Source organism: Salvelinus alpinus, chromosome 2 (assembly GCF_045679555.1).
Source record: "Salvelinus alpinus chromosome 2, SLU_Salpinus.1, whole genome shotgun sequence".
NCBI classification, from domain to species: Eukaryota; Metazoa; Chordata; class Actinopteri; order Salmoniformes; family Salmonidae; genus Salvelinus; species Salvelinus alpinus.
The window spans coordinates 111,334,617-111,360,435 of record NC_092087.1 but is presented as its reverse complement, the minus strand read 5'-3'; the positions used below and the strand labels follow the sequence as shown (position 1 = coordinate 111,360,435).

At 40.9% G+C, this 25,819-nt stretch overlaps 4 protein-coding genes across 9 annotated transcripts in view; 2 read left to right on the top strand and 2 right to left on the bottom strand.

Moving 5' to 3' along the window:
• Window positions 1-25,819, bottom strand: part of LOC139548391 (zinc finger protein ZFP2-like) — a 315,038-nt gene that overhangs the window by 23,218 nt on the left and 266,001 nt on the right. The window lies entirely within an intron of this gene.
• Window positions 1-25,819, bottom strand: part of LOC139548509 (zinc finger protein 180-like) — a 284,664-nt gene that overhangs the window by 8,410 nt on the left and 250,435 nt on the right. The window lies entirely within an intron of this gene.
• The window catches only part of LOC139548897 (zinc finger protein 180-like), a 324,124-nt gene that overhangs the window by 71,041 nt on the left and 227,264 nt on the right, over window positions 1-25,819 (top strand). Inside the window, exons 1-2 of one of the 6 annotated variants that reach the window (XM_071358861.1) lie at window positions 7,367-8,061; window positions 17,947-18,231. The exons of 2 other annotated variants lie outside the window; for them this stretch is intronic. In XM_071358861.1, the coding sequence (XP_071214962.1) occupies window positions 7,737-8,061; window positions 17,947-18,140 (519 nt within the window). In that variant the 5' untranslated portion in view covers window positions 7,367-7,736 and the 3' untranslated portion in view covers window positions 18,141-18,231. Of the gene's footprint in view, window positions 1-7,365; window positions 8,062-17,946; window positions 18,232-25,819 lie in introns of those variants that run through there. 3 more of the 6 variants (XM_071358869.1, XM_071358853.1, XM_071358836.1) reach the window with 3 other exon arrangements.
• Window positions 18,147-19,833, top strand: LOC139549821 (zinc finger protein 135-like; the record flags this gene model as incomplete). The annotated part of the gene is made up of 1 exon (XM_071360574.1): window positions 18,147-19,833. A coding segment is annotated over one exon (1,290 nt), but the record flags the coding sequence as incomplete, so codon positions are not given.

Here is a 25,819-nt window from a genome sequence, read left to right as displayed (position 1 = left end):
CGAACAACCACCTGATTGGTTTGGTTTGGTTCAACACTGCAGGCGACTGCCAACTGACTGCTCTACAAATCACCTTACATCATAAATAACTACTCATTATTATTTAAGCAGTGTGTCACTTTATCAGCATTGATCAATGACTTCTGAAGGTTAATTTTCTCCCATCATTCTGTTTGTCTCTGATCTTTTGATCTGCAAACACGTTTAGGTTTTGTTAGTTTGGTTCTAAATGGTCTCGGTGCTGGTTGGCTACGCTGGTTAGGCTAATAGCTAGTTGGCTAAATAGCTAACGTTAGCTGGTTGGCTACGCTGGTTGGCTACGCTGGTTAGGCTAATAGCTAGTTGGCTAAATAGCTAACGTTAGCTGGTTGGCTACTCTGGTTAGGCTAATAGCTAGTTGGCTAAATAGCTAACGTTAGCTGGTCGTCTACGCTGGTTAGGCTAATAGCTAGTTGGCTAAATAGCTAACGTTAGCTGGTTGGCTACGCTGGTTAGGCTAATAGCTAGTTGCTAAATAGCTAACGTTAGCTGGCCGGCTAAGATAACTGCATATAGCTAATGTTTGCTGGCTGGCTAAGATAACTGCATATAGCTAACGTTAGCTGGCCGGCTAAGATAACTGCATATAGCTAACGTTAGCTGGCTGGCGTAGATAACTGCATATAGCTAATGTTAGCTGGCTGGCTAAGATAACTGCATATAGCTAATGTTAGCTGGCTGGCTAAGATAACTGCATATAACTAATGTTAGCTGGCTGGCTAAGATAACTGCATATAGCTAATGTTAGCTGGCTAGCTAAGATAACTGCAATAAGCTAATGTTAGCTGGCTGGCTAAGATAACTGCATATAGCTAATGTTAGCTGGCTGGCTAAGATAACTGCATATAGCTAATGTTAGCTGGCTGGCTAAGATAACTGTATATAGCTAATGTTAGCTGGCTGGCTAAGATAACTGAATATAGCTAAAATTCTTTGATATTTGGTTAGATGGCGTTATGTATTTCCAAAACGTTGGTTTACTTTAATCACTCAAGTCATGAGAGCAAACGATTGTTTAATTTGAAGTTCTACATTTGAAGTTATTTCTGTTGTAGTTAACATCATAGGTAATAGGCTGGTCCTCCATATTACTTCACACCTAACTTTATCATTCTTCTGAATTCTGATTGGTTTCATGTAATAACTCCCAAAATAGAACAGTGAGGTGTAACTTTGCATTGGGAAAAATATTTTATATTATCTTTTTATAAACAATACAAAACATACAAACGACAACATCATACAAACATTAACTACATCACACCTGCCCAGGCCCACTAGAACACATCTCCATTAACTACATCACACCTGCCCAGACCCACTAGAACACATCCCCATCTCCATTAACTACATCACACCTGTCCAGACCCACTAGAGCACACCTCCATCTCCATTAACTACATCACACCTGCCCAGACCCACTAGAACACACCTCCGTCTCCATTAATTACATCACACCTGTCCAGACCCACTAGAGCACACCTCCATCTCCATTAACTACATCACACCTGCCCAGACCCACTAGAACACACCTCCGTCTCCATTAACTACATCACACCTGCCCAGACCCACTGGAACACACCTCCATCTCCATTAACTACATCACACCTGCCCAGACCCACTAGAACACACCCCCATCTCCATTAACTACATCACACCTGCCCAGACCCACTAGAACACACCTCCATCTCCATTAACTACCTCACACCTGCCCAGACCCACTAGAACACACCTCCATCTCTGTAGAAAAGGCCCATGGAGTTGGTGGAATAATCCTTTAATTCATGGCCACTTACTCAGCTGGGCCAGAGCGCTTTAATTAGTTCAGGTGGCAATGACCGACAGATCTCATCCACATAAAAGGAGGAAAACGGCATCGCCTGATCTCGCTGCTTTCTCTTCCTTAACTCCGTCTGCTCCAGAAGTTCTGTGCGTCCATGAATCCACGTAAGTCCACCGACTCTGTTACCTTTCATCTGAACTATCTGTTGCGATCGGGAGAGTGGGCTATCAGTTATTGTTTATAGTTGTTATCGCGGAGCGCGTCTTGGAGCGCACGCTTCAAACATATTGTGTAATGTGAATTGTAAATGATCGCGGCCATACGGATCCTCATAGGCCAATTATGCAATCGATATGGTTAATATGTAATTAAATTAATTCCATGAAGACCGATTGAAAAGGTGAAATGAGAACGTCATTGTTTGCTAACTGATCGACTTTGATATCAAACTAAAGGAGATTATAGATTGAATGACCATTCACTGTTTGTATTTATTACCTGATTTATGAGAAATAGTTAAGAGCCTAAATGACTCACAGGTGATTACAATTGACTTCTTAATGAACTGGATTGTTGAATTCCCTAATTATGTTAATAATGAATGATTGTTATGATTTGAAATTTGTGATTATGAATTTGATTGGATACGTGTTATTTTGTTTCCTTTGTTATGCAGCACAGACTACTCAGTAAATATACCACTTTATGGTTAAAGGAATTCCTGCCTCAGTCTCATCCATTCTTCTGTCACCTGACACGTGACAACCTGTTCACCTTCACTGTCAGTCATCCTACCTGTCCAGCTACCCACATAGATTCCACTAATCTTTCAATCTCCATTCATCACACCTGCCCAGACCCACTAGAACACACCTCATTCTCCATTAACTACATCACACCTGCCCAGACCCACTAGAACACACCTCATTCTCCATTAACTACATCACACCTGCCCAGACCCACTAGAACACACCTCCGTCTCCATTAACTACATCACACCTGCCCAGACCCACTAGAACACACCTCCGTCTCCATTAACTACATCACACCTGCCCAGACCCACTAGAACACACCTCCATCTCCATTAACTACATCACACCTGCCCAGACCCACTAGAACACACCTCCATCTCCATTAACTACATCACACCTGCCCAAACCCACTAGAACACAGCCAGCGCATTCATCAGCACTATTTTATTTCTCTCCGTCACTTTCAACTTTTAGATAATAAAGCATTTGACCTTTCTTTTGAATAAACAACAGCGGATTGGTTGATTTCCAGGTTTTAATTAAGTATAATTTTTAAGATGATTTATGAGAAAAGTATCGTCAAACTCTGGGGTATCTCACTGCACCCTCAAATGCCATGTTTTGAAATATACAGACAGACAGATTAAAAGTAATTTTACATTGTATAACTGTACTTCTGACAGCCAACTTTCTAACTCCGCCCATAACTTTATGACATCATAACATTCCCAGAAGGATTATTGAGTCATTGTTAGTTTTACACTGAAGACATGACTCTGCCGTTGTGCTGTAGAATTTGTGAATTTTGTCTCTTGTATAATAAGGGACTATAATTTTGTCCCAACATCACAGGCCACAGACTTTGATGCAGTTAAAGACTTCCAAAAGTGTTTCCGCAGTTTAAGATCAACTGAGTTTTTTTAATGGTGTTTCTCCCTGTGCACCTGCCAATGTAAATCCTTTGAACGAGACAAGTTACCAGACAGGACATATTGCTAATGTTCTTCCCATTAAAAACCTGAATGACAATTAACTTGTGGGCGGTGGTGGTGATGACGTCCTATTCGATGACGTCGTCCATCGGGATTCCTCAAAAAAGAAGACGCTCTGGATTGATCACTGGAGTCAGATGTGAAGGAGGAGGTTGATCATCAGGAGTCAGATGTGAAGGAGGAGGTTGATCATCAGGAGTCAGATGTGAAGGAGGAGGTTGATCATCAGGAGTCAGATGTGAAGGAGGTTGTTGATCATCAGGAGTCAGATGTGAAGGAGGAGGTTGATCATCAGGAGTCAGGTGTGAAGGAGGAGGTTGATCATCAGGAGTCAGATGTGAAGGAGGAGGTTGATCATCAGGATCATCATGAGTCAGATGTGAAGGAGGAGGTTGACCATCAGGAATCAGATGTGAAGGAGGAGGTTGATCATCAGGAATCAGATGTGAAGAAAGAGGTTGATCATCAGGAGTCGGATGTGAAGGAGGAGGTTGATAATCAGGAGTCAGATGTGAAGGAGGAGGTTGAGCATCAGGAGATGTGAAGAAGGAGGTTGATCATCAGGAGTCAGATGTGAAGGAGGAGGTTGATCATCAGGAGTCAGATGTGAAGGAGGAGGTTGATCATCAGGAGTCAGATGTGAAGGAGGAGGTTGATCATCAGGAGTGAGATGTGAAGGAGGAGGTTGATCATCAGGAGTCAGATGTGAAGGAGGAGGTTGATCATCAGGAGTCAGATGTGAAGGAGGAGGTTGATCATCAGGAGTCAGATGTGAAGGAGGAGGTTGATCATCAGGAGTCAGATGTGAAGGAGGTTGTTGATCATCAGGAGTCAGATGTGAAGGAGGAGGTTGATCATCAGGAGTCAGGTGTGAAGGAGGAGGTTGATCATCAGGAGTCAGATGTGAAGGAGGAGGTTGATCATCAGGATCATCATGAGTCAGATGTGAAGGAGGAGGTTGACCATCAGGAATCAGATGTGAAGGAGGAGGTTGATCATCAGGAATCAGATGTGAAGAAAGAGGTTGATCATCAGGAGTCGGATGTGAAGGAGGAGGTTGATAATCAGGAGTCAGATGTGAAGGAGGAGGTTGAGCATCAGGAGATGTGAAGGAGGAGGTTGATCATCAGGAGTCAGATGTGAAGGAGGAGGTTGATCATCAGGAGTCAGATGTGAAGGAGGAGGTTGATCATCAGGAGTCAGATGTGAAGGAGGAGGTTGATCATCAGGAGTCAGATGTGAAGGAGGAGGTTGATCATCAGGAGTCAGATGTGAAGGAGGAGGTTGATCATCAGTGAACCTCTAGGATTGTGGCTGGGCTGGCGTTTACACTTCCAGCTTGGTCCTATATTTTGATACAGTGAATGTTGATATTGTGAACCTATGTTATATATTTGTACCTCCTGTTTCATGAAGTGATGTCACTAACTACTGGCCCTATATATACAGTGCAGTCGGATATTATTCAGACCCCTTCACCTTTTCCACATTTTGTTACGTTACAGCCTTATCCTAAAATGGATTAAATCATTTTTTCCCTTCATCAATCTACACACAATACCCCATAATGACAAAGCAAAAACAGTTAAATAAATGAAAAAAATTGATTTTCTTTCAAAAACAAGTGACCTCAAACTTTTGAATGGTAGTGTACATCTACATGATGTATTGTTACACCGTGTTGGAGCAGTATGGACCTAGTCTGTTCATTATATACATCTACATGATGTATTGTTACGCCATGTTGGAGCAGTATGGACCTAGTCTGTTCATTATATACATCTACATGATGTATTGTTACACCCTGTAGGAGCAGTATAGACCTAGTCTGTTCATTATATACATCTACATGATGTATTGTTACACCATGTAGGAGCAGTATAGACCTAGTCTGTTCATTATATACATCTACATGATGTATTGTTACACCATGAAGGAGCAGTATAGACCTAGTCTGTTCATTATATACATCTACATGATGTATTGTTACACCATGTAGGAGCAGTATAGACCTAGACTGTTAATTATATACATCTACATGATGTATTGTTACACCATGTAGGAGCATTATAGACCTAGTCTGTTCATTATATACATCTACATGATGTATTGTTACACCATGTAGGAGCAGTATAGACCTAGTCTGTTAATTATATACATCTACATGATGTATTGTTACACCATATAGGAGCAGTATAGACCTAGTCTGTTCATTATATACATCTACATGATGTATTGTTACACCATGTAGGAGCAGTATAGACCTAGTCTGGTCATTATATACATCTACATGATGTATTGTTACACCATGTAGGAGCAGTATAGACCTAGTCTGTTCATTATATACATCTACATGATGTATTGTTACACCATGTAGGAGCAGTATAGACCTAGTCTGTTCATTATATACATCTACATGATGTATTGTTACACCATATAGGAGCAGTATAGACCTAGTCTGTTCATTATATACATCTACATGATGTATTGTTACACCATGTAGGAGCAGTATAGACCTAGTCTGGTCATTATATACATCTACATGATGTATTGTTACACCATGTAGGAGCAGTATAGACCTAGTCTGTTCATTATATACATCTACATGATGTATTGTTACACCATGTAGGAGCAGTATAGACCTAGTCTGTTCATTATATACATCTACATGATGTATTGTTACACCATGTAGGAGCAGTATAGACCTAGTCTGTTCATTATATACATCTACATGATGTATTGTTACACCATGTAGGAGCAGTATAGACCTAGTCTGTTCATTATATACATCTACATGATGTATTGTTACACCATGTAGGAGCAGTATAGACCTAGTCTGTTCATTATATACATCTACATGATGTATTGTTACGCCATGTTGGAGCAGTATGGACCTAGTCTGTTCATTATATACATCTACATGATGTATTGTTACACCATGTAGGAGCAGTATGGACCTAGTCTGTTCATTATATACATCTACATGATGTATTGTTACACCATGTAGGAGCAGTATAGACCTAGTCTGTTCATTATATACATCTACATGATGTATTGTTACACCATGTAGGAGCAGTATAGACCTAGTCTGTTCATTATATACATCTACATGATGTATTGTTACACCATGTAGGAGCAGTATAGACCTAGTCTGTTCATTATATACATCTACATGATGTATTGTTACGCCATGTTGGAGCAGTATGGACCTAGTCTGTTCATTATATACATCTACATGATGTATTGTTACACCATGTAGGAGCAGTATAGACCTAGTCTGTTCATTATATACATCTACATGATGTATTGTTACACCATGTAGGAGCAGTATAGACCTAGTCTGTTCATTATATACATCTACATGATGTATTGTTACACCATGTAGGAGCAGTATAGACCTAGTCTGTTCATTATATACATCTACATGATGTATTGTTACACCATGTAGGAGCAGTATAGACCTAGTCTGTTCATTATATACATCTACATGATGTATTGTTACACCATGTAGGAGCAGTATAGACCTAGTCTGTTCATTATATACATCTATATGATTTATTGTTACACCGTGTAGGAGCAGTATAGACCTAGTCTGTTCATTATATACATCTATATGATGTGTTGCTACACCATGTAGGAGCAGTATAGACCTACAGTAGCTAGCTGCTAATTTAGATGTAGTATAACTTAATGAAACTGCCTTAAATATGCTGTGGTAAACATTTTTTATTCGTACTAATCAATCAACACATTCCTGTCTTTGTATGTCTCAATATAATGGTATTATTTAATTAAATCCATTTACAATAATCTTTGTCTGAAAATAAAATATGATCCTCAACTGCGTTTCCCCTCCAGTCAGCAGACGGCGATGTGCGTCTTTCAGGCGACGCTGCCAGCGTGACGTATAATCTAGTGGACGGTTCTTCATAAACAGCTCGTCAACCACCTCGGTAGCTTGCTAGCCAACATAGCCGAAAGATTCAAGCTATTGATACGCTTTCGGTGTATATTAACTACTGTGTTTTAGCCACACTTCTGTCGTATCAACTTGTTAACCTATTTAATTTAATATTACGTTATTTGTTATTAGTCAGCTATAGTAGCTGGCTGGTTAAGTTAGCACTAGCCTAGTCGCTAATGATAGCTAGCTAGCTAACATCCCCGAACATGAGCTCACTAAACCTCTCCCCTCTTGTTAAAGAAGAGGAGGTCTGCTGGACGGAGAAAGGAGGTCTGTTGCTTAACGTTGTCGTGAAAGAGGAGAAGGAAGAGGAGGATTTCACAGTAAAACAAGAAGTAGTGGGTGAGGCTGTTACAGTGAAAGAAGAAGAGAAAGACGTTTCAGTGAAGGAAGAGGAAGACTCGTTCAGAGTGAAAGAGGAAGAGGATGTTACAGTAAAAGAAGAGGATGCAGTTTATGGAGTGAAGAAGGAAGGGGAGATTACTGTCACATTGGAAGATGAAGAGGAGATAGGAGATCTGATTAACACCAGTAAGTACAGCCTTAAATTCGTTTTTTACTTTCGATATTCGGAGTTGGCTCGTCAATACCTCTTCAACTGAGGGCCCAGGATGATGACTGATATGTCTAGAATCAGACGACGTAGAGAACAAGCTACCCCTTGTTTTCTCTGTTCCGTTTCCAAAAAGTGACTTAACATATATATTTGAGAAGGGTCTATCTGCTGACCGCAGACTGGGGGGCACGGCATGTTGTGATTTTCATGTAGTGATGTTTTACTACACACCGTGCCCCCCAATAGTGCCATGTGAGAGTTGGGTTGGCTACACCAAAGATAATGGATATACTGACAAGATGTCTCTCCGCCCTGACAAGGGGAGTTGTTGTCCACAAAGCTTCACTGCGGGTTGTCTAGCTCCCGACTATCCTTTCATTGGATTGGTGGATACATCTTATTATTGTAATCTATTGTTTATATTCTATGAGGGTTGTTGACGTCAACCGCCTGTATTCAATGGAGAGAGATGCTAAGCTACTAGCATGAATATGCACCGCCTGTATTCAATGGAGAGAGATACTAAGCTACTAGCATGAATATGCACCGCCTGTATTCAATGGAGAGAGATGCTACGCTACTAGCATGAATATGCACCGCCTGTATTCAATGGAGAGAGATGCTAAGCTATTAGCATGAATATGCACCGCCTGTATTCAATGGAGAGAGATGCTAAGCTACTAGCATGAATATGCATAGCGATCTGGAGACAACTCCTATAGTGTTTTTATCAAAGTTGTCGGTATGTCACGTGTCCACATAACAACTTAAACATTACGAAACTTCTGTTAGATCAAGTAAACCTCACGTAGCAAATAAGCCATTCATTTTGTTGTTGACCAAATTTGACACTTTCCACATTGGGTTGATAATTGTTTCCACTTGGATACAACCAACTGTAGCCTACTGGCATGACCTAGAGAGTTACAACCTACTGTAACCAACTGGCATGACCTAGAGAGTTACAACCTACTGAAGCCTACTGGCATGACCTAGAGAGATACAACCTACTGTAACCTACTGGCATGACCTAGAGAGTTACAACCTACTGGCATGACCTAGAGAGTTACAACCTACTGTAGCCTACTGGCATGACCTAGAGAGATACAACCTACTGTAACCTACTGGCATGACCTAGAGAGTTACAACCTACTGTAACCTACTGGCATGACCTAGAGAGTTACAACCTACTGTAACCTACTGGCATGACCTAGAGAGATACAACCTACTGTAACCTACTGGCATGACCTAGAGAGATACAACCTACTGTAACCTACAGGCATGACCTGGAGAGATACAACCTACTGTAACCTACTAGCATGACCTAGAGAGATACAACCTACTGTAGCCTACTGGCATGACCTAGAGAGATACATCTACTGTAGCCTACTGGCATGACCTAGAGAGATACAACCTACTGTAGCCTACTGGCATGACCTAGAGAGATACAACCTACTGTAACCTTCTGGCATGACCTAGAGAGTTACAACCTACTGTAACCTCCTGGCATGACCTAGAGAGTTACAACCTACTGTAGCCTACTGGCATGACCTAGAGAGATACAACCACTTGGATACAACCTACTGTAGCCTACTGGCATGACCTGGAGAGATACAACCTACTGTAGCCTACTGGCATGACCTAGAGAGATACAACCTACTGTAACCTACTGGCATGACCTAGAGAGATACAACCTACTGTATCCTACTGGCTTGACCTAGAGAGCTAAAGTTGTAAAATTCCTGGATTTTAAATGAATATTTTCTAGTAATAATGATAATTTGTATCTTTCTATCCATCTGTGGGTTCCCTCTCTTTTGTCTTCCTCTCTACACCAATAATAGACAACTACTGTGGGATCCGCTGCGTCCGTGTGTGTGTTAACTATTAGAATGCTGTACTAGAATGCTTAAAAGGCCTCTAAAAAATTTAATATCGGTTATCGGTATCGTTTTTTGGGGTAAGGAAAATATTGGATATCGGTATTGGCCAAAAATGTCATATCGGTGCATCCCTTTATTCTAAAATGTTTCACAATACCCCATAATGACATCACAATACCCCATAATGACATCACAATACCCCATAATGCCAAAGCAAAAACAGGTTTAGGTTTTTTGCAAATGTATTGAAACTATTCCCCAGGATAACTAGTCTCAGAGTAATGTAAGATCCCAGGATAACTAGTCTCAGAGTAATGTACGATCCCAGGATAACTAGTCTCAGAGTAATGTAAGATCTCAGGATAACTAGTCTCAGAGTAATGTACGATCCCAGGATAACTAGTCTCTGAGTAATGTAAGATCCCAGGATAACTAGTCTCAGAGTAATGTAAGATGCTTGGAAAAAGAAGCTGAAAAGAATAACAGAACGGCACCATTAGAACTAAAATGTGTCCCTGGATGTCAGACCCCCAACCCTCCAAACTGTAAATAAATAATACAATGTGTCGCCTGGATGTCAGACCCCCATCCCTCCAAACTGTAAATAAATAATAAAATGTGTCTCCTTGGCAACATTAGAACCTCGGTATGTTTACTGTATATTTGTCGAGACAAAGGAATGATGTAAACAAATAATCCAAAATATTTTTGTCAATGAGACAGTATATAAACAAAGGAATGACCGAACCCCCTTTGGTGACTGAATGCTTGTAAGGAAAACTAGATGATCAAAACATTAGATCACATCAAATAAGCCTGAGTGGTTTCACCTCCTCCCAGACTATACAGGATACTACAGTTATAACTATACATAGTTATACAGGATACTACAGTTATACAGGATACTACAGTTATACAGGATACTACAGTTATACAGGATACTACAGTTATACAGGATACTACAGTTATAACTATACACAGTTATACAGGATACTACAGTTATAACTATACACAGTTATAGAGGATACTACAGTTATACATGATACTACAGTTATAACTATACATAGTTATACAGGATACTACAGTTATACAGGATACTACAGTTATAACTATACATAGTTATACAGGATACTACAGTTATAACTATACATAGTTATACAGGATGCTACAGTTATAACTATACATAGTTATACAGGATACTACAGTTATACAGGATACTACAGTTATAACTATACATAGTTATTCCAAAGGTGGGCTACTTACTATCCACTGTTTGCAAGCCACCGTTGCTGATCTATTTTATTTATTTATTTCACCTTTATTTAACCAGGTTTGGGCTAAATTATAGATGGGCTATGTACAGGTGCAGTAATCTGTGAGCTGCTCTGACAGCTGGTGCTTAAAGCTAGTAAGGGAGATAAGTGTTTTTGTAGTTCGTTCCAGTCATTGGCAGCAGAGAACTGGAAGGAGAGGCGGCCAAAGGAGGAATTGGTTTTGGGGGGTGACCAGAGAGATATACCTGCTGGAGCGCATGCTACAGGTGGGTGTGTCAAATCAGAGGGCCTGTTGTCCGGACCTCCGGCAGTCTCTATGGGGGTGCCATAGGGTTCAATCCTCGGGCCGACTCTCTTCTCTGTATACATCAATGATGTTGCTCTTGCTGCTGGTGATTCTCTGATACACCTCAACGCAGACGACACCATTCTGTATACTTCTGGCCCCTCTTTGGACACTGTTAATTAACCTCCAGACGAGCTTCAATGACACACAACTCTCCTTCCATGGCCTCCAACTGCTCTTAAACACAAGTAAAACTAAATGCATGCTATTCAACCGATCACTGCCTGCACCTGCTCGCCCGTCCAGCATCACTACTCTGGACGGCTCTGACTTAGAATACGTGGACAACTACAAATACCTAGGTGTCTGGTTAGACTGTAAATTCTCCTTCCAGACTCACAAAAGCATCATTAAGCATCCAAAATAAAATCTAGAATCGGCTTCCTATTTCGCAACAAAGCATCCTTCACTTTTGCTGCCAAACATACCCTCGTAAAACTGACCATCCTACCGATCCTCGACTTCGGTGATGTCATCTATAAAATAGCCTCCAACACTCTACTCAGTAAACTAGATGCAGTCTATCACAGTGCCATCCGTTTTGTCACCAAAGCCCCATATACCACTGCTCTCGTCGGCTGGCCCTCGCTACATATTCGTTGCCAAACCACTGGCTCCAGGTCATCTATAAGTCTTTGCTAGGCCGCCTTAACTAAGCTCACTGGTCACCATAGCAACACACACCCATAGCACGCGCTCTAGGAAGTATATCTCACTGGTCATCCACAAAGCCAACACTTACTTGGCCGCCTTTCCTTCCAGTTCTCTGCTGCCAATGACTGGAACGAATCGCAAAAATCGCTGAAGTTGGAGACTTATATCTCCCTCACTAACTTTAAGCATCAGCTATCTGAGCAGCTTACCGATTGCTGCAGCTGTACACAGCCCATCTGTAAATAGCCCATCCAATGCTGACCTCATCCCCATGTTTTATTTGCTTTTTTTGCTCACACCAGTATTTCTACTTGCACATCATCATCTGCACATCTTTCACTCCAGTGTTAATATGCTAAATTGTAATTACTTCGCTACTATGGCCTATTTATTGCCTTACCTCCTTACTCCATCACACTGTATATAGATTTTTCTATTGTCTTATTGACTGTACGTTTGTTTATCCCATGTGTAACTCTGTGTGTTGTATGTGTCGAACTGCTTTGCTTTATCTTGGCCAGGTCACAGTTGTAAATGAGAACTTGTTCTCAACTGGCCTACCTGGTTAAATATATAATGTAGGAATTGTTCATGACGTCCTCCAGTGATTTTAACTTTTCCTGTTGAAAAGTGATATATAAATACATTAAAGTATAAACACACTAAAGGGAAACAAATAAATGTTTTGAGGAAAATAGTCTTTTTTTGCAAACTAGAACTAGACAACTTTAAATCCTTCCTGTTCTGTCAAGTTGGTTGTTAATCATTGCTACAAAGCCATTTAAGTCTTAACATAGATTTTAAAGATGATTTAAGTCCAAACTGTAACTAGGCCACTCAGGAACATTCAATGTCATCTTGGTTAGCTCCTCCAGTGTAGATTTGGCCTTGTGGTTTAGGTTATTGTCCTGTTAGGACAGTTTTAGTTTACAGTTTTAGTAACATTTAGTTTCCTTATATTACGCTGGGAAAACAGTTTTCATAGGCACAGAAATTCCAAATCATTTGAGTTTGCTAAATTCAATGGTTCTAACCGAGAGTCACCTTAACTTTATTGACAACACCCAAATGGATACTGTCATTAACGCAGTTCTTCCATAATTACACATCATTCTTAATACTGTAGCTGTTTAGTTACAGTCACATGTTCAACTATCATCAGCTAATCCAGGAAATAATTTTCTGAATGACAGTCACATGACAAACATCACGACATGCAACAACAACCAAAGTGCTTCTTCATTCATTACTCTGGTAAAGACAGTTATACCGTGCTCCACGTTGGATCCAACATCCCTAACAAATTGGTGTTTATAATGTTATTGTCTGCTTGATTTACAGTAGGGTCTCGTTAGTCTGTTTGGACACAGAGATACTTTGCTCATAATGTGTAGAGAACTGTTCCTTGATGGATCGGCTGTTGTACAACACACAGAGCTATTTTCCTTTATTTGTTGTTTGGTGAAGTTATGGGTCCTACAGTAGGTCTGTTATTGTTATGGGTCCTACAGTAGGTCTATGTTATTGTTATGGGTCCTACAGTAGGTCTATGCTGTTGTTAGGTGAAGTTATGGGTCCTACAGTAGGTCTATGTTATTGTTATGGGTCCTACAGTAGGTCTATGCTGTTGTTAGGTGAAGTTATGGGTCCTACAGTAGGTGTATGTTGTTGTTAGGGGAAGTTATGGGTCCTACAGTAGGTCTATGTTGTTGTTAGGGGAAGTTATGGGTCCTACAGTAGGTCTATGTTATTGTTATGGGTCCTACAGTAGGTCTATGCTGTTGTTAGGTGAAGTTATGGGTCCTACAGTAGGTGTATGTTGTTGTTAGGGGAAGTTATGGGTCCTACAGTAGGTCTATGTTATTGTTATGGGTCCTACAGTAGGTCTATGCTGTTGTTAGGTGAAGTTATGGGTCCTACAGTAGGTCTATGGTATTGTTAGGTGAAGTTATGGGTCCTACAGTAGGTCTATGTTATTGTTAGGTGAAGTTATGGGTCCTACAGTAGGTCTATGTTATTGTTAGGTGAAGTTATGGGTCCTACAGTAGGTCTATGTTATTGTTAGGTGAAGTTATGGGTCCTACAGTAGGTCTATGTTATTGTTAGGTGAAGTTATGGGTCCTACAGTAGGTCTATGTTGTTGTTAGGTGAAGTTATGGGTCCTACAGTAGGTCTATGTTATTGTTAGGTGAAGTTATGGGTACTACAGTAGGTCTATGTTGTTGTTTGGTGAAGTTATGGGTCCTACAGTAGGTGTATGTTGTTGTTAGGGGAAGTTATGGGTCCTACAGTAGGTCTATGTTATTGTTATGGGTCCTACAGTAGGTCTATGCTGTTGTTAGGTGAAGTTATGGGTCCTACAGTAGGTCTATGGTATTGTTAGGTATATGTTATTGTTAGGTGAAGTAATGGGTCCTAGAGTAGGTCTATGTTGTTATGGGTCCTAGAGTACACTGTGTGTGTCATGCAATAACAACCAAAGTGCTTCTTCGTTCATTACAGGTATCTCAGGTATCTATATTTGTTGTTAGGTGAAGTTATGGGCCAATTTGGCAAACAGTGTACAAACCCTCATTGTCAGGTTGATGGAAAAGCTAGACAAAGAGCATTTTACTGGTTGAAGTGTTTTTTAAATACAAAGCGGTTGATTTGCGATGATGACACAAACATTATATTAAGCAGGACATTCAAACGAGCCTTACAATTAAATCAAATCAAATCAAGTTTATTTTATATAGCCCTTCGTACATCAGCTAATATCTCGAAGTGCTGTACAGAAACCCAGCCTAAAACCCCAAACAGCAAGCAATGCAGGTGTAGAAGCACGGTGGCTAGGAAAAACTCCCTAGAAAGGCCAAAACCTAGGAAGAAACCGAGAGAGGAACCAGGCTATGAGGGGTGGCCAGTCCTCTTCTGGCTGTGCCGGGTGGAGATTATAACAGAAACATGGCCAAGATGTTCAAAATGTTCATAAGTGACAAGCATGGTCAAATAATAATCAGGAATAAATGTCAGTTGGCTTTTCATAGCCGATCATTAAGAGTTGAAAACAGCAGGTCTGGGACAGGTAGGGGTTCCATAACCGCAGGCAGAACAGTTGAAACTGGAATAGCAGCAAGGCCAGGCGGACTGGGGACAGCAAGGAGTCATCATGCCCGGTAGTCCTGACGTATGGTCCTTGGGCTCAGGTTCTCAGAGAGAGACAGAGAAAGAAAGAGAGAAGGAGAGAATTAGAGAGAGCATACTTAAATTCACACAGGACACTGGATAAGACAGGAGAAGTACTCCGGGTATAACCAACTGACCCTAGCCCCCCGACACAAACTACTGCAGCATAAATACTGGAGGCTGAGACAGGAGGGGTCAGGAGACACTGTGGCCCCATCCGATGATACCCCCGGACAGGGCCAAACAGGAAGGATATAACCCCACCCACTTTGCCAAAGCACAGCCCCCGCACAACTAGAGGGATATCTTCAACCACCAACTTACAATCCTGAGACAAGGCCGAGTATAGCCCACAAAGATCTCCACCACAGCACAAACCAAGGGGGGGCGCCAACCCAGACAGGAAGATCACGTCAGTAACTCAACCCACTCAAGTGACGCACCCCTCCTAGGGACGGCATGAAAGAGCACCAGTAAGCCAGTGACTCAGCCCCTGTAATAGGGTTAGAGGCAGAGAATCCCAGTGGAGAGAGGGGAACCGGCCAGGCAGAGACAGCAAGGGCGGTTCGTTGCTCCAGAGCCTTTCCGTTCACCTTCACACTCCTGGGCTAGACTACACTCAATCATATGACCTACTGAAGAGATAAGTCTTCAGTAAAGACTTAAAGGTTGAGACCGAGTCTGCGTCTCTCACATGGGTAGGCAGACCGTTCCATAAAAATGGAGATCTATAGGAGAAAGCCTTGCCTCCCGCTGTTTGCTTAGAAATTCTAGGGACAATTAGGAGGCCTGCGTCTTGTGACCGTAGCGTACGTATAGGTATGTACGGCAGGACCAACTCAGAAAGATAGGTAGGAGCAAGCCTTTGTAGGCCTTTGTAATGCTTTGTAGGTTAACAGTAAAACCTTGAAATCAGCCCTTGCCTTAACAGGAAGCCAGTGTAGGGAAGCTAGCACTGGAGTAATATGATCAAATTTCTTGGTTCTAGTCAGGATTCTAGCAGCCGTATTTAGCACTAACTGAAGTTTATTTAGTGCTTTATCCGGGTAGCCGGAAAATAGAGCATTGCAGTAGTCTAACCTAGAAGTAACAAATGCATGGATACATTTTTCTGCGTCATTTTATAATTTGATCATTTTATATTGTATAATTATAATCCAAAGTAGTGTGAAATGCACTCATAAGCAACCTGGAAATGGAGGCTACTCCCATGAGTTTTCCCCTATTCACATTCAGAATACATTGTGAAAACTAAAATCTTTGCTCACCATTTTTGCTCCAGGCAGATATACTACATCCATAACTAGTGGTTTCCTCATTAGCAGATATACTGCATCCATAACTAGTGGTTTCCTCATTACCAGATATACTACATCCATAACTAGTGGTTTCCTCATTACCAGATATACTACATCCATAACTAGTGGTTTCCTCATTACCAGATATACTACATCCATAACTAGTGGTTTCCTCATTACCAGATATACTACATCCATAACTAGTGGTTTCCTCATTAGCAGATATACTACATTCATAACTAGTGGTTTCCTCATTAGCAGATATACTACATCCATAACTAGTGGTTTCCTCATTAACAGATATACTACATCCATAACTAGTGGTTTCCTCATTACCAGATATACTACATCCATAACTAGCGGTTTCCTCATTAGCAGATATACTACATCCATAACTAGTAGTTTCCTCATTACCAGATATACTACATCCATAACTAGTGGTTTCCTCATTACCAGATATACTACATCCATAACTAGTGGTTTCCCTCATGACCAGATATACTACATCCATAACTACTGGTTTCCTCATTACCAGATATACTACATCCATTACTATCGGTTTCCTCATTACCAGATATACTACATCCATAACTAGTGGTTTCCTCATTACCAGATATACTACATCCATTACTATCGGTTTCCTCATTACCAGATATACTACATCCATAACTAGTGGTTTCCTCATTACCAGATATACTACATCCATTACTATCGGTTTCCTCATTACCAGATATACTACATCCATAACTAGTGGTTTCCTCATTACCAGATATACTACATCCATAACTAGCGGTTTCCTCATTACCAGATATACTACATCCATAACTAGTGGTTTCCTCATTACCAGATATACTACATCCATTACTAGCGGTTTCCTCATTAGCAGGGAGGTGTTTCTGCAATCAAATTGTGTGCGCATCGACCTCGTGCCACAATTTTAGCAACACAGAAAGGGGCCTATATTGGAGACGAAAAGTCGTCTGGCACACTGCTTAGAGTATCAACAACATGAATAACTTATTTCTAGTCTACAATCTTAGATGTTACTACTAATGTGACATTTTTGACAAAATATGACTTGTTGCTCATTTTAAATCAATTGTCAAATAATTTTAACATTCATTACAGACATCAATTGTTGTACGACATCATGGCTATGCTGTTGGCATCACCTTTTACAGTGAATTGCCGCTGTTGTGGGCCTTTAATCATCTCTATGACTTTGTTGTTCACATAGGAGAGAGACGGGACTATCGTGGATCCTCTGGGAATCCTCAACAACCTCATGATGCTGACGAGGCAGAGAAGAGTCTCTCCAGATCAGAACTCCTCCAGAAACACCAGCAGAGACCCACAGGGAAGAAATCTCATTGCTGCTCTGACTGTGGGAAAGGTTGCAAATCTTCATCAGAACTTAAAATACACGAGTGAGTACACACAGGAGAGAAATCTTATAGCTGTGATCAATGTGGGAAGAGTTTTGGTAGATCTGGCCAGCTGACATCACACCAGAGAATACACACAGGAGAGAAATCTTATAGCTGTGATCAATGTGGGAAGAGATGTACTACATCAAGCAATCTGACTTCACACCAGAGAACACACACAGGAGAGAAACCTTATAGCTGTGATCAATGTGGGAAGAGTTTTGCTAAATCTAGCCATCTGACTTCACACCAGAGAACACACACAGGAGAGAAACCTTATAGCTGTGATCAATGTGGGAAGAGATGTACTACATCAAGCAATCTGACTTCACACCAGAGAACACACACAGGAGAGAAACCTTATAGCTGTGGTCAATGTGGGAAGAGTTTTTTTCAATCTTGCTCTCTGACTGTACACCAGAGAACACACACACAACACACAGGAGAGAAACCTTTTAGCTGTGGTCAATGTGGGAAGAGTTTTGGTAGATCTGGCCAGCTGACATCACACCAGAGAATACACACAGGAGAGAAACCTTATATCTGTGCTCAATGTGGGAATAGTTTTACTACATCAAGCAATCTGACTTCACACCAGAGAATACACACAGGAGAGAAACCGAAACCACATAGCTGTGATCAATGTGGGAAGAGTTTTGGTGCATCTCGCTATCTGACAGTGCACCAGAGAATACACACAGGAGAGAAACCTTATAGCTGTGGTCAATGTGGGAAGAGATGTACTACATCAAGCAATCTGACTTCACACCGGAGAAAACACACAGGAGAGAAACCTTATAGCTGTGGTCAATGTGGGAAGAGTTTTTTTCAATCTGGCTCTCTGACTGTACACCAGAGAACACACACACAACACACAGGAGAGAAACCTTTTAGCTGTGGTCAATGTGGGAAGAGTTTTGGTAGATCTGGCCAGCTGACATCACACCAGAGAATACACACAGGCGAGAAACCTTATATCTGTGCCCAATGTGGGAAGAGTTTTAGGACATCAAGCAATCTGACTTCACACCAGAGAACACACACAGGAGAGAAATCTCATAGTTGTGATCAATGTGGGAAGAGTTTTAGGACATCAAGCAATCTGACTTCACACCAGAGAACACACACAGGAGAGAAATCTCATAGTTGTGATCAATGTGGGAAGAGTTTTACGACATCTAGCCAGCTGACTTCACACCAGAGAACACACACAGGAGAGAAACCTCATAGCTGTGATCAATGTGACAAGAGATACTCTGATAAAAGATCTCTGATCAAACATCAGAAAATACATACATGAAGTTGTTTCATGATATCAATGAAATAATGTCACAATGTAGAATGTTTTAACATTGTAGTAGGAGTATTTGAATGATGTTCTACCTTATCCTTATCGTTTGCCCTTTTCAATTGATTGCAGCATGATATGGATATTAGCCTCAGGGGAAATCTAGGCTCTGAATTGAAAGAGTATTATTTAACAAAAAGTGAATAACAAAAAAAGAGCTGTGTTACACTTACTGCGTTGGTGACCCACTTTAATCAAAATGCAGCACTTCAAAATGTAGCCAGCTGTTTTCTACAAGTTGAAAAAGCTGCTTGTTTAAAAAAATACATGTAATATGATAATTGTTGCAGATGTTTGTGTATATACACACATGAAAGCAGTATAATAAATTGGTCTATAAGAAATGTTATTAACAATCTGACATCACTCCAGTATTTCTTGACAACATTCAAATGCTAATTGTCTTTATTCCACTACTGAAGAAGCATGACTCAAAAGTAATCATAATTATTTATGCAACCAGCTGACCGTTTTTGTGTATAATTTTATTGACAATGTTGCCCTGCTTTTAGAATATCAGGGTTCATTCTCAGATGTGCTAACCCAAATGCATGACATTGGGGACTGGGCCCGATCCAACAACATGCCTATCTAGTGAACCCTGAATAGAGAGAGAAGCTCTGCAGTGAGGTGGAAAGTTACTACGGATATTGCAGGAGTTGGTTGCTGATTGTCTCAAGGGTGGGCAGTCAACAAGTTTTGCGTTTAGCCAGTGCGTTGCCATGGATCACAATTTATTTTGACTGCACGTTTTTCCGTATTGGAGACGTGTTTCGGGGGGCTCGTTCCAAGGGGACGAGAGTTCTAGAAGCTAGTTAGGTTTAGGATTCTATTGAAAGAAAAAGGCTTTAAAAAATAATACGATTGTGTATTATTATTTAGAAATACGTGTTTTTTTCTTGATTTTAATTGTTGACAGCCAGTAGACACTATGTTTATATTGAAGGTGAAGCATTGTAGTTGATTATGTGAAATGGAAGTTGTTTTCTGTTGGGGGTGAGCAAACTTGTCCAACAAAAATATAGGATATATTTGTTGTCTTAAAGGGGAAGGTGTTACAGGCTTTGGTTTTTCCATTTATGTTTTGAGGTTGGACTTTAGCATGTGTAGCTCGTTAGCACGTATAGCTCGTTAGCACGTAGGACGCACTGATTGGTGTCACCTCGTTAGTCAGTATGTGTTACACCTGTGCTGGCTTGTCCATCTCGTTAGTGGGAAGGTGTTTCACCTGAGCTGGTCCAGGTTCTATTTAAGAGTGTCTGGCCCAGTGCTCCAGTTGTCTTGATAGATGTGGAGAGTCAACACCTTTTAGTTGCTCCACCTTTTTGGTTTGCTTCCTGTCTGTAAGTTAGTTTTGAGTTTTTCTTTTGTTTGCCTCTTCTTGGGCAGATTTAGTGGGTCTCATGGTGGTTGTCTTTTAGGTGCCAGTTGTTGTTACTAGTCAATTTTCAGTAGACACCCCCATAGTGTCTTTCAGAACCCCTCCTAAAAAACAAGTTATATTTTGGGTTGGATATAACATTATATTGTTAATATTTTAATCAATGGCATTTCTTTACAATGCTCATTAGTCTTTCAGTTTTTCTTCAGTGTTTTTCTCTTAAGTTTGTACTAAATATTTCTGTTTATTTTATTTGTTTTTTCCTGTGAAGCCGTTGTGTTGCATCCATGTCTGAAATGTGCTGTATAAACAAAGCTTGATTTGATTTGAACATATTGCAAAACAAATTAACCCAATGACCGACCAATCAACAGACTCTGGTATGAAAATCAGTCTCAATCCCACTTTTCAAGCCTGCTGAAGGCGTGGTGGAGTGGTAAACACCACCCCCGGCTCTACCAGGGGCTTGAGGTGGTTTCCCACAGCTCTGCTTATGTCATGTTCTTTGGCCTTGCCGTTCCATTTCTTGACTGCCCCTGCAACACAGAAAGAAACACATTTAGTCATATTATATAAAACATTAAAAGTAATGGATATGGAGCATCTATGGCCTCAGTTACACCTGGCACCTAAATGTGACTTCTGTCATCTGATCACTCCAAGCTGCATTAGGTTCAGATCTACCAGGATGGACCTGTGACATAGTCTGGATGCATTCAGGCCACCGAATATGCATAAGCAATGTCAAAAGATGAGCGGGGAAAAGTACATTTTACACAAGTGACCTTCATAATAATTTAAATGTTATTTGTCACATATGTATGTTATTGCGGGTGTAGCTAAATGCTTGTGTTCCTAGCTCCAACAGTGAAGTAATATCTAACTAAATGCTTGTGTTTCTAGCTCCAACAGTGCAGTAATACCTAACTAAATGCTTGTGTTTCTAGATCCAACAGTGCAGTAATACCTAACTAAATGCTTGTGTTTCTAGATCCAACAGTGCAGTAATATCTAACTAAATGCTTGTGTTCCTAGCTCCAACAGTAATATCTAACCAAATGCTTGTGTTTCTAGCTCCAACAGTGCAGTAGTATCTAACTAAATGCTTGTGTTCCTAGCTCCAACAGTAATATCTAACTAAATGCTTGTGTTCCTAGTGTAACGGATGTGAAATGGCTAGCTAGTTAGCGGGCACGCGCTAGTAGCGTTTCAATCAGTTACGTCACTTGCTCTGAAACCTAGATGTAGTGTTGCCCCTTGCTCTGCAAGGGCCGTGGCTTTTGTGGAGCGATGGGTAACGACGCTTCGTGGGTGTCAGTTGTTGATGTGTGCAGAGGGTCCCTGGTTCGCGCCCGTGTCGGGGCGAGGGGACGACGTGAAGTTATACTGTTACATTGATGCTGTTGACCCGGATCACTGGTTGCTGCGGAAAAGGAGGAGGTTGAAAGGGGGGTGAGTGTAACGGATGTGAAATGGCTAGCTAGTTAGCAGGTACGCGCTAGTAGTGTTTCAATCAGTTACGTCACTTGCTCTGAAACCTAGAAGGAGTGTTGCCCCTTGCTCTGCAAGGGCCGTGGCTTTTGTGGAGCGATGGGTAACGACGCTTCGTGGGTGTCAGTTGTTGATGTGTGCAGAGGGTCCCTGGTTCGCGCCCGTGTCGGGGCGAGGGGACGACGTAAAGTTATACTGTTACACTAGCTCCAACAGTGCAGTAATATCTAACTAAATGCTTGTGTTCCTAGCTCCAACAGTGCAGTAATATCTAACTAAATGCTTGTGTTTCTTGTTCCAACAGTGCACTAATATCTAACATATTCACAACAAATACCTAATACACACAAATCTAAGTAATGGAATAAGAATATATCAAATCAAATGTATTTATGTAGCCCTTCTTACATCAGCTGATATCTCAAAGTGCTGTACAGAAACCCAGCCTTAAACAGCAAGCAATGCAGGTGTAGAAGCACGGTGGCTAGGAAGAACTCCCTAGAAAGTCCAAAACCTAAGAAGAAACCAGGCTCTGAGGGGTGGCCAGTCCTCTTCTGGCTGTGCTGGGTGGAGATTATAACAGAACATGACCAAGATGTTCATAAATGACTAGCATGGTCAAATAATAATGTCAGTTGATTTTCATAGCCGATCATTGAGTATCTCTACTGCTCCTGCTGTCTCTAGAGAGTTGAAAACAGCAGGTCTGGGATAGGTAGCAGGTCTGGGATAGGTAGCACGTCCGGTGAACAGGTCAGGTTTCCATAGCCGCAGGCAGAACAGTTGAAACTGGAGCAGCAGCACGGCCAGGGGACAGCAAGGAGTCATCATGCCAGGTAGTCCTGAGGCATGGTCCTAGGGCTCAGGTCCTCCGAGAGAGAGAAAGAAAGAGAGAATTAGAGAGAGCATACTTAAATTCACACAGGACACCGGATAAGACAGTAGAAATAGTCCAGATATAACAAACTGACCCTACACAAACGAATGCAGCATAAATACCAGAGGCTGAGACAGGAGGGTTCAGGAGACACTGTGGCCCCATCCGATGATACCCCCAGACAGGGCCAAACAGGCAGGATATAACCCCACCCACGTTGCCAAAGCACAGCCCCCACACCACTAGAGGGATATCTTCAACCACCAACTTACCATCCTGAGACAAGGCGCCAACCCAGACAGGAAGACCACGTCAGTGACTCAACCCACTCAAGTGACGCACTCCTCCTAGGGACGGCATGGAAGAGCACCAGTAAGCCAGTGACTCATATATATATATAAATATATGGACAAGCAATGTCAGAGCGGCATAGACAGATACAGTAGAATAGGATAGAATACAGTATATACATATGAGATGAGTAATACATAGACTAAGATACAGTAGAATAGGATAGAATACAGTATATACATATGAGATGAGTAATACATAGACTAAGATACAGTAGAATAGGATAGAATACAGTATATACATATGAGATGAGTAATACATAGACTAAGATACAGTAGAATAGGATAGAATACAGTATATACATATGAGATGAGTAATACATAGACTAAGATACAGTAGAATAGGATAGAATACAGTATATACATATGAGATGAGTAATACATAGACTAAGATACAGTAGAATAGGATAGAATACAGTATATACATATGAGATGAGTAATACATAGACTAAGATACAGTAGAATAGGATAGAATACAGTATATACATATGAGATGAGTAATACATAGACTAAGATACAGTAGAATAGGATAGAATACAGTATATACATATGAGATGAGTAATACATAGACTAAGATACAGTAGAATAGGATAGAATACAGTATATACATATGAGATGAGTAATACATAGACTAAGATACAGTAGAATAGGATAGAATACAGTATATACATATGAGATGAGTAATACATAGACTAAGATACAGTAGAATAGGATAGAATACAGTATATACATATGAGATGAGTAATGCATAGACTAAGATACAGTAGAATAGGATAGAATACAGTATATACATATGAGATGAGTAATGCATAGACTAAGATACAGTAGAATAGGATAGAATACAGTATATACATATGAGATGAGTAATACATAGACAGATACAATAGTATAGGGTAGAATACAGTATATCAGGTGAGTAATGCAAAATATGTAAACATTATTAAAGTGACTAGTGACTACATCTGTCAGGAAATAAAATAAACATTTCTTTATACTGCGTTACCCACTCCAGTCAGCTGATGATGATGCTGCCAGTGTGACGTATAATCTAGTGGACGGGACACTTCAACAACAACAGCGAGTCAGTCACTTCAGTAGCTTGCTAGGCGACATGGCCTAAACATTCAAGCTTTTTAGACTGTTTCAGTGCATATTTGCCTATGTGTTTTAGACATACTTCTGTTTTATAGCGAGTTGCCCCATTTATTTTCATATTTACGTTGTTAGTCAGGCAGACGTCTTAAATTTGCCTAGCGCTAGGCTAGTCGCTAATGCTAACTAGCTAGATAACATCTCCGACCATGAGCTCCCTAAACATCCCCCCTCCAGTTAAAGAAGAGGGGGTCTGCTGGACGGAGAAAGAAGCTCTGGGGCTGAACATTGTCGAGGAGGAAGAGGAGGGTGTTACAGTAAAACAAGAAGTAGAGGATGAGGCTGTTACAGTGAAAGAAGAGGAAGACGCGTTCAGAGTGAAAGAGGAGGAAGATGTTACAGTAAAAGAAGAGGAGGAGGAAGAGAAAGAGGAGGATGCAGTTTTTGGAGTGAAGAAGGAGAAAGAGGGAGAGATAACGGTCATATTGACAGAGGAGTCAGGAGATCTGATTACCACCAGTAAGTACTGTCTTAAAAACGGGCTCTAACTCTCTAAAGGTTTTGAATGAATGTGTGGTTTTTAAGCAGCATGCTACTGAAATTCTATACTTGAAAATGTTGTTCTGTACTATAGGAATTTATGTGATAATATAATGTTAAAGCCCTGAATGCTGATTGGCTGACAGCCGTGGTATATCAGGCCGTATACCATGGGTATGACAACATGTATTTTTACTGCTCTAATTACGTTGGTAACCAGTTTATAATTGCAATAATCCACCCCAGGGGTTTGTGATATATGGCCAATATACCACGGCTAAGGGCTGTATCCAGGCACTCTGCCTGCCTCGTGCTTAAGGACAGTCTTTAACCATGCTATATTGGCCATATACCACACTTCCTCGGGTCTTATTGCTTAACTGTAACATGTGTATACCATCAGAGTCCCCCCCACCACAAAATCACAACTTAATTGTCTCACAGAATGGCAAACAACCATCTCTGTTCAGCCTAAAACATGACATTATCTATTATTATAGAGCTCTGCTCAGCCTATAAACATGACATTCCCTGAGAGATTAGATTTGGAGCACTACATTATTTGTTTTTAAATCTCACCGTCACCAAGTTTATTTTTAATGAT